General features: G+C 40.8%; 1 protein-coding gene across 1 annotated transcript; it reads left to right on the forward strand.

Annotated features, from left to right (window-relative positions):
* Positions 1-3,445: 3,445 nt before the first annotated feature.
* On the forward strand, positions 3,446-4,258 carry LOC138889714 (uncharacterized). The gene has a single exon (XM_070173050.1). The coding sequence runs from the start codon at positions 3,446-3,448 to the stop codon at positions 4,256-4,258; it is 813 nt and encodes a 270-aa protein (XP_070029151.1).
* The last annotated feature ends 6,017 nt before the right edge of the window (positions 4,259-10,275 follow it).

Below are 10,275 nucleotides of genomic sequence, written 5' to 3' on the forward strand. Positions count from 1 at the left end.
CTACTTTTGCGGTCCCTTTTGCGGGCCGCATATCAGTTATGCGATTGCATATGCGACCGCAGATTAAGTCGGGACTCCTATTTTCTAACTTTTAAAACTCGACCCCATTCCGTTAAAAATACCCCATTAGACTCTCTTGTGCCATTTTCTACTACATTTAGAGTGAGATAAAGAGTTCTAGAGGGTGAAAATGATCCTCACTAAGTCACTATTAAATCCTTTCCCAAAACTTTGAAGATTATCAAGTAAAGTTGCTAAGCCTTCATCCTAAGAGGTAAGAACTTGTACCCAACCTTTGATTTCGAAATCCATGCTAGAATAGGTAATTAACAAGTGGGTTCATGGGTATAAGGATGGAATTTCTTGCATGCATGTGTGATAAAAAGGGTATGAGGAGACTATGATCTAAAAATGTAACGATGGGGTGTAGGATGATAGAATCTCTCACAAAAAGGTCTTAAAATCATAATGCACACTTAGTGCTTGATAATGTGCCTAAATGAGCTAGAATCTTGATTATCCCTCTAATTATTTGCTCAACTTGTAATTCTCATAAAATAGATCGAAGTTGCTAGGAGTTCCGAAATTATTTTAAGAATTTAAGGAAAGCTCTATTGAGGTATGTATGGCTAAAATCCCATCTTCTTAGAAATTGAGCTCCCATGGCGTCCATATAAATGTTGTAAGTCTGAAAATTTATAAATGTAGTACTTGTTATTTTAAGTGAAATGATGTTTCAAGATTATATGTGGAAGGTGTGTTTCAATGTGCACAATATGCTATTTTTGGTAAATTGAGAATGTCTGAAGAATGTGAACTGTATGCTAAAATGTCTAGATTCGAAGTCAAGTTTAAATTGAGATTGTTATGCCGAACTATGTGAAATCCTCTCTATGCTTATAACTTGAATTGCTATTGTATGTGTCTATTATCTCAAATTACAATGGTTAATGTTGAAAGTGGAAATGATGTGAAACGTGGGGGAAAAAAGTTTGAATAATGAAATGTGGCCTAGTGCCAGGTATGATGTGATAATTGTGTCCCCAAGTACCTATGAGCTGATATATGTGAAATAAAGATTGAAATGAGATGATTGATAGAAAAGGGAAAATGTCTTGGTAAGACGTCCTAGCTGATCGGGCCGTGATCGGACGCCATGCTACACACATGATGGTATTGTGCTAATATTGAAACCAAGAAAGTGAGAATGAAATTGTGACTGAGGTACATGTCTCAAATGAGGCAACCTAGCCTATCGGGTCGTGATCGGACTCCGTGCAAGAAAGCAGTGGTATTGTGAATAATGATGCAACAGTATAAAATGTCCTAACCTAAAGCTAAGAAAAAAATATGTGAAAGCTGTGTGATTCCTTTTACTTGATGACGTGGTGATTGTTTAATGCTCATGTTAGTCCTTATGATTTCTCTGTTCTTGTATGGTAGTTCTTTCTAATAAAATGGTGTTTAGTTATACATACTAGTACTATTCCATTGTACTAACGTCCCTTTTGCTGGGGACGCTACATCTTTTGAATGGATATAAGTGGTACCATAGTAGACAGTGCTGATCGCAGGTAGCAGAGCAGCCTCCTCTCATAAGTCTTGGTGAGCCCTTTTTCCTTTAGAGGTTATGTTGTACATCTTTTGTTAGAATTTCCACTTTTGAGGTTTAGCCGGGGCCTTGTTGCTGGTATTATCATAAATGTCCTTTGTATCCTTAGAGGTTCTGTAGACGTTTGTGTGGGTTATGTATGGTCATTGGATGGGTCACTAGACTACATTGTAATTCTAAACTCTTGTTTCCTCTAAACGGTAAATGAATGAAATTTGGTAATTTAACTATGGTTTAATGACTCTAATATAAAATGAACTAGCAATGTGTCATGTACGATCTTTCTACTGTGTAATTTAAATGAAACCCTGGTTTCTTGATCATAGTGAGTTGGGTAGAAGGTGTCTAAAAGGCTTGCTCAGTTAGGTTCACTCGATTGAGCGCTGGTCGAGCCTCCAGAGGTTGGGGTGTGAAAACATGGTATTAGAGCCTAAGGTTTTAGAGTGTCCTAGGATGTCTCGCAACCATGCCGAGTAGAGTCCTTCTTATCAGTGTGTAGTCGACCACATCTATAAGTTGGAGGCTACTTGGGCATTTAGGAATAACACCCTTCTTTGATATTCTTGATCGTGCAACAAACCTTGTTATGAAACTATTACCCCTATAACTAGTGCATTCCTTCAACTTTCAGTACATGGCACCAAAGAAAAAATCCAAAACTGGACAAGGAGCCAATGCTACCCAAGGGGCGGCAATCGATTCTGTAACTGATGATGCGGGTGAGAACCCGAGGGGTAAGGACATTTCCCCGAATACTACACTGCCTAATTCTATTGCACAAGTTCCTACATCGGCTGAGGATGCTACTATCCCTCCCATTGATATTCATGTTCCGCTTGCAGCCTCAGCTTATGGTTCTGGTATCTTTGATGGGGATCTTAGGGGAGCTATCCATATGCTGACTCAGCTAGTGGCTTCTCAGGTCCAGAGGTCAAATGTTGCACCCAGTTCATCTAGCCAGCAAGGGGATTCTACCGGTTCTAGGTTGAACAGATTTCTTCAATTAGACCCTCTAGTGTTTACAGGTGCAAATCAAGAAGAGGACCCACAAGATTTTATTGATGAGATGCACAATACCCTCAAGGTTATGTGTGCAACTGAAACAGAGGGAGTATAGTTGGATGCCTACCATCTGAAAGGGGTTGCCTATTCGTGGTTTGAGTAGTGGGAAGATTCCCGTGAGAAGTGGAGCCCTCCAGCGAGGTGGAGCAAGTTTGTCGACACCTTTGTAGATCATTCCCTGCCTGCTGAGACAAGGGCAGCCTGTACAACAGAGTTTGAGAATCTGAAGCAAGGTAGTAGAAGTGTGTGGAAGTACCACATGGAGTTTGCTTGCCTGTCCAAGTATGCTATGCACATGTTTCCCACAATGGAGGCCAAGGTGCGCCGGTTTGTTCAGGGCCTTAATCCTTTGACTATTAATGAGGCTTCTACAGCTGCCTTGAATTCTGACATGAATTATGGGAAGATGGTGGCATTTCAGGCCACAGAGAACCGTAAACTGAAGAACAGGATGGAGAGAGAGGGTAACAACAAGGCCCGATCTACAGGAAACATAGGAGAGTCACTAGGTAGGGGAGATCAGCTTTCAGGGGAGGATCATCAGGGCCGTCTCAGTATGTTGCATAGTCTTCAGTCAGTGCACTGCCATTAGGACCCAGCCAGTAGCAGTAATGGATTCATTTCAGGCCTAGTCAAGATAGCAAGAGACCCCACCAGCAGGGTCGGTCAGGAGGGAGATCCCAGTAGCAACAGAGGTCCCCGTGCCCCAGGTGCGGAAACTTGCACTTAGGGATTTGCTACATGGATTTACCTGTATGATATGGATGTGGGATGAGTGGCCACATTCAGAGACAATATCGTGTATCCCGCCAAGGTGTGGGTAGGGGAACAACACAGTCATCCAGTCCAGCAGCTGCTACATCTTCAGCATCCTATCCAGCTCGAGTTACTCCAGCACCTGCGGGGCGTGGTGCAGCTAGGGGTAGTGTGCAGAGTTCAGGAGGACCCAGCCAGTTCTATGCTATGAGTGGTTGCCAGACTGTAGAGACTTCTCCAGATGTTGTTACAGGTATTCTGACTGTCCAATCTCATGACGTGTATGCACTTATTGATCCCGATTCCACCTTGTCCTATGTTACCCCTTTTGTTGCTATAGAATTTGGGATAGAACCGGATCAGCTTCATGAGCCATTCTTGGTGTCTACTCTGGTTGGTGAGTCTATTATGGTTGCTCGAGTTAGTAGAGATTGTGTTGTTATGGTGCGTGGTAGGGATACCATGGCCGATCTTATTGAATTGGGGATGGTCGATTTTGATGTAATAATGAGAATGGATTGTCTTTATTCATGTTTTGCCAAACTTGATAGTCGGACTAGAACTATAAGGCTTGAATTTCCTAATGATCCTATTATTGAATGGAAGGGAGATAAGGTAGTTCCAAAAGGTCGGCTTATTTCATACTTTAAGGCCGCAAAGATGATCAAGAAGGGGTGTATCTATCATTTAGTTCAGGTTATGGACACCGATGCCGAGGCGCCTAGCCTTGAGTCCGTGCCAGTTGTGAGTGAATTTCCATATGAGCTCCCTAGGATCCCACCAGGCAGGAAGATTGATTTTGGGATCGACATGATGCCAGGCATGTAGCCTATATCAATTCCACCTTATAGAATGGCACTGGCAGAATTGAAGGAATTGAAGGAGCAGTTGAGGGTTTTTTTCGGAGAAGGGTTTCATCTGGCCAAGTGTGTCGTCGTGCGGTGCACCGATCTTTTTTGTAAGAAAGAAAGATCGGTCACTACAGATGTGTATTGACTACCGACAACTCAACAAAGTCACAATCAAGAATAAGTACCCTCTACCGAGGATAGATGATTTATTTGATCAATTGCAAGGTGCTAAGTGTTTCTCAAAAATTGACTTGCGGTCCAGGTATCGTCAATTAAAGATAAGGGAGCAGGATATTCCAAAAACAGCTTTCAGGACCTGGTATGGGCATATTGAATTTCTGGTGATGTCCTTCGGTCTAACAAATGCCCCGGTAGCTTTCATGGATCTTATGAATCCAGTCTTCAAACCTTTTCTAGACTCCTTTGTGACAGTGTCCATCGACAATATTCTTTTATATTCCTGAAGTTGGGAGGACCATGCTGACCATCTCAAGGTAGTTTTGTAGACTCTTTAGCAACATCAACTGTATGCAAAATTTTTGAAATGTGAATTTTGGCTTCAATCTGTCACATTGTTAGGTCATGTCGTCTCTAGGGAAGGGATTATGGTTGATCCTCAAAAGATTGCAGCAGTAAAGAATTGGCCTAGACCTACCACCCAAATAGAGATTCGTAGTTTCTTGGGTTTGGCCGGGTACTACAAAAGATTAGTGGAGGGATTTTCTACACTTGCCTCTCCGTTGACTAAATTGATGTAGAAAGCAGTTAAGTTCCAGTGGTCCGATGTTTGTGAAAGGAGCTTCCAGGAAGTGAAATCAAGATTGACTACCGTGCTGGTATTGACCCTGCCAAAGGGTACAGAGGGTTTTTGTGTATTGCGATGCTTCAAGGATCGGTCTTGGGTGTGTGTTAATGCAACACGACAAGGTTATAGCTTACACTTCTATGCAACTCAAGAATCATGAAAAGAACTATCCAACCCATGACTTAGAGCTTGCGGCAGTGATGTTTGCACTAAAGATTTGGCGACATTATTTGTATGGGGTCCATGTGGATGTATTTACGGACCACAAGAGATTTTAATATATTATCAAACAAAAGGAGTTGAATCTGAGATAGAGAAGATGGCTAGAGTTACTCAAGGACTATGATATCGATATTCTCTATCACCCGGGAAAGACCAATTTTGTGGCGGATGCTCTTAGCCGGAAATCTATGGGAAGTTTGGCTCATTTGGAGGCATATCAAAGGCCGTTGGCCTAGGAGGTTCACCAGTTGGCTAGTTTGGGAGTTCGCCTTGCGGACTCTAATGGAGGAGGAGTAATTGTTCAGAATAGGGCTGAATCATCGCTTGTAGGTCAAAGAAAATCAATACAATAATCCATTATTAGCATAGCTGAAGGAGGGGATTTATAAACACAAGACCGCAGATTTTTCCTTTGGCATGGATGATGTTACCCTATGTTACCAAGGGCACCTATGTGTTCCAGATGTCGACGATATTCGAAAAAGGATCATGGCATAAGCTCACATTTCCAGGTATTCCGTACACCTAGGTTCTACAAAAATGTATCATGATCTCAAGGAAGTTTATTGGTGGAACAACATGAAAAAGGATGTGGCGGACTTTGTGGAAAAATGTCCGAACTGTCAGCAAGTGAAAGCCGAACATCAAAGGCCCGGTGGATTGGCTTAAAGCATAGAAATTCCAATATGGAAATGGGAAATGATCAACATGGATTTTGTGGTAGGGTTACCGCGTACTCCGCGCAAGTTCGACTCAATTTGGGTAATCGTGGATCGACTCCAAAATCAATGCACTTATTGCCAGTCAAATCTACCAACACAGCGGAACAGTACGCTCAATTGTCTATCAAAAAAATAGTCAGGTTGCATGGCACTCCAGTCTCAATCATTTCAGATCGAGGGGCTCATTTCACGGACCACTTTTGGAAGAAATTTTTGCAAGGTTTGGGTGCACAGGTAAATCTTAGTACAACTTTTTATCCTCAGACCGATAGGCAAGCGGAGCGGACTATTCAGATGCTTGAGGACATGTTGCGTGCTTGTGTTATTGATTTGAGAGGTAGTTGGGATGATCATTTTCCACTCATAGAGTTTGCGTGCTTGTATGGTAGGAGATATAGGTCTCCCATTAGGTGGTTTGAGGTTGGAGAAGCTGAGTTAATAGGGCCAGACCTTGCGCATCAGGCTATGAAGAAAGTCAAGATTATTAAGGAGAGGTTGAAACCTACTCAGATTCGCCAAAAGTCTTATTCGGACGTTCGTTGCAGAGATTTGGAGTTCAAATAGATGAATGGGTATTTTTGAAGGTTTCCCCCATGAAGGGTATCATGCGGTTGGAAAGAAAGGAAAATTGAGTCGGAGGTATGTCGGACCGTACTGAATCATTCAGAGGATCGGTTAGGTGGCATAAAAGCTTGAGCTACCACTCGAGATGTCAATGGTACAAACAGTCTTCCACGTGTCTATGTTGAAGAAGGTAGTGGGAGATTCGTCCACTATTGTTCCAATTGAAACGATTTAGGTTAATGATGAACTATCATATGAAGAAATTCCAGTTGCCATTCTTGACAGGCAGGTCCGGAAGTTAAGAAACAAAGAAATTACCTCCGTGAAAGTGTTATGGCAAAACTAGAAGGTTGAAGAAGCCACTTGGGAAGCCGAGGAAGAAATGGAAAGAAAGTACCCACATTTGTTTGTATAGACATGTAATAGTTTCTATGAATTTGGTCCTAATGAGCTTTGTATCACTTGATCAGTCTATGTAAAACTGTTCTGTTTTGATTATATATTGCCCATGGGGCTGTGGTTAGTATGGTTATGAATTATGTCATGTCAATAGATCGTGTATATACTATTCGGATATGTTTCTGGGGCTCTCTGGTAGGTGGATAGGCCTAGATACAAAGGAAACTCTAGCAAAAATTTTGGAAATTTAGGAAGTTAGCCAAATTTGGGTGCTGTTGGTATATGGTGTGAAGCTGAAATTGCCTAAGTTGCTGATAAGTGAATCTTGTTCCTCATTCGAGGAAGAATGATCTTAAGTGGGGGAGGATGTAAGGCCCCGTGAAATTTCTACTCAAAAACCCGAAACCTCGTAGTGCCAAGTTAAGAATATGTGTTAGAAATTTATAAAATTATTCACGGTGAGCAAGGACCTTTTGGACTGACCTGTGCATTTAAAGTTAAGGAAGAATGTTTTTCAAAAGACCACGTGTCACGACCCAAACTGATGGGCCGCGACGGGTGCCTGAGTCCTATCTGTCAAACACCCCTAAGCATGCGTCTAAGATATGAACCTGTATAACATCTGCCGCATTACGAAAATAACATACGTGAAGGAAACTTACCATCAAGGCATATGTATGTATATAGGCAGAATGCAGTAGGCGAGTCGGCAAGGCTGCAATAGACAACTATACATCAAAAAATGAAAGCCGTCAAGGCCACATACAACCCAACTAGACATACTATCTATAGACCTCTAACAGAAACATATCTGTACAAAGACAGGACTAAGCCACGTCAAACCCATATATATATATACAAACGTATCGTTCCAAGATCAAAAGCACCTCCGAATAAAATGGAGCACGCCAACTCTCGATGATTAGGGATCTTAAAAAGGGGGACTTTAAGCTCGCCTACCTATACCTGCGAGCATAAAATGCAAGCCCCGTGAAATACGGCGTCAGTACGAAAAATGTACTGAGTATGTAAGGCATGAAAATAAGTACGTAAAAGACATAGATAAAACATGGAATATAGAAATACCTTTAAATGTCGTGCCATGCATAGGTATGGGTGTACATAATATCATCAAGCCACTGAGGGCATCCCATCATATCGTCTCGTCCATTGTGGGAAACATCATCAACATATACCAGCTGATCAGGTGGTGGTGCGTATATAATGCCATAACCTCTTCCCATATCCCATATACATATACATACATAGATATGTGTATATAACGTTGTTTGAATCATATTTCAGCCACTGTGGGCAACATCATCATCATATACCAGCTAATCAGGTGGTGGTGTGTATATAACACCGTAACCTTTTCCCATATCCCATATACATATATTTACATATATACGCATATATAACGCCATATGGTCATGGGTCAATGCACATGTATAAATGAGTGAAATGCATGAAAAATACAGAATAATCTCGATATTCCTTCCGGATAAACTTTTCCAACTGCATATTATTCTGAGACCCATGAACAGAAGATAATAATAATTCTTATGGGGAATCAAGAATATTGACACCCCTACTATTTCTATGAATAGAGTAAGCTATAGAAAACTATGTATTTGCTCGTCTCTTCAGTATAACTTGGACCATGCCAAAAGAAATAAGGGAGGGCCTTAACATACCTGTCCCTGAAATTATTTGAACGAATCTGCTTCTGCGAAATACGAACGAAATTACAGTTGAATTCCTTGACGAATTTGTTCTGCTTTGAACGTTTTTGAACTAGGATAGAAATGGGTTTAATCTATTTGTTGAACTTTGAAATTTTAATTAAAAGGTTGGCTAAATATTTTGGATGAAAACGTTTTCTGTTCCAAGGATTCTTGGCTTCAAGCCAAAGACATGAAATGATTTTCGAAGTTCTTGGTTTTGGTTCAAGAGAGAACATAAGTCTTGATTTTGAATGAATTGTATTGCTTTCTTTGATTTGATAAAGCTCACCAAAGGATAAGATTTTGAAATTTAAGCCCTTGACACATGTAAAGTTAATTAATGACTCACCTTATCCTAAGGAATGGCTGCCACGTTACTCTTTGGGGTATGATTTTTTAAATTTTTATCCACTTATTAGTTAATCGGGTAATGTTATGTTATCCGGTAATTAATCAATTACCCGCAAAATTTAAAAATTACCACAAATTACTTAAAATTCTATTTATTTTCAAAATACTTCATGTATACTTTATATATTATACTACCGTGGTCATATGGTACCTCGCATGGTACTAGTTTATATTTATCGGGTATTATCGCTCGACCCGTATTTTATTCCAAATTGTCCACTTTCAACGAAACTCGTTTTATTTAATGTGTGTACCCCTTTATCCTTCATGGCACTAATTTATCGCTTGTTACAAATAGCGTAAGTACGTTAACGTCAAGATGATCTCATCCCCGAGTCTACGTCGGTTAACTGAAAATGAAATTTTAACGTACGAAAACGCAAGATGTAACATCCTTCCCCCCTTAGAAACATTCGTCCTCGAACGTTTAACGCCTCGTGATCTATATAACTTCGGCAAGGTCGTCTCTGTAACAACACCACTACACACAGGAACTCTCCCCGTAGAAGCTTAATAACCCAACGACACACAGGACCATGATTATGAATAACGACAATGGCCTCACATGACCAACGATGATAACAAACACAAGGATTTATACTCGTACCTTATGATTATGATGTCTCAGTCGGATACTTCTCTTGAGGAGGAAATAAATAGGAATATCTAGACTTCATGTCTCCCGCGGCCTCCTAAGTCACTTCTTCCACATTGTTGTTTCTTCAAAGTACTTTCACCGAAGATACGTCTTTAGTTCTCGATCTCCGAATTTGTCCATCTAATATAGCAATGGGAGTTTATTTATATGATAGCTGCTCTATGACCTGAACATCGTCAACTAACACAATTTTGGAAGGATCTCTGATATATTTATGGAGCATAGACACATGAAAGACTGGATGTACAGACTCCAAGTCCGAAGGCAAGTCTAATTCATATGCTACCTAGCTTACTTTGTGTATAGAACTTTATGGTCCCATGTATCGAGGGCTAAGTTTTCTTTTCTTTCCGAACCTCATAACACATTTCATCAGTGATACCTTTTTGGAATACACAATCGTCCACCTAAAATTCCAAGTCTCGTCATCGATTATCCGAATAAGCCTTCTGATGGTCTTGAGCTGCCAATAGACTTTCCTGTATA

Source organism: Nicotiana sylvestris, chromosome 4, assembly GCF_000393655.2.
Source record: "Nicotiana sylvestris chromosome 4, ASM39365v2, whole genome shotgun sequence".
Lineage (NCBI taxonomy): Eukaryota > Viridiplantae > Streptophyta > Magnoliopsida > Solanales > Solanaceae > Nicotiana > Nicotiana sylvestris.

Coding starts and splice junctions, on each gene's coding strand:
- LOC138889714 (XM_070173050.1), top strand. CDS start 3,446: ATGAGTGGCCACATTCAGAGACAATATCGTGTATCCCGCCAAGGTGTG.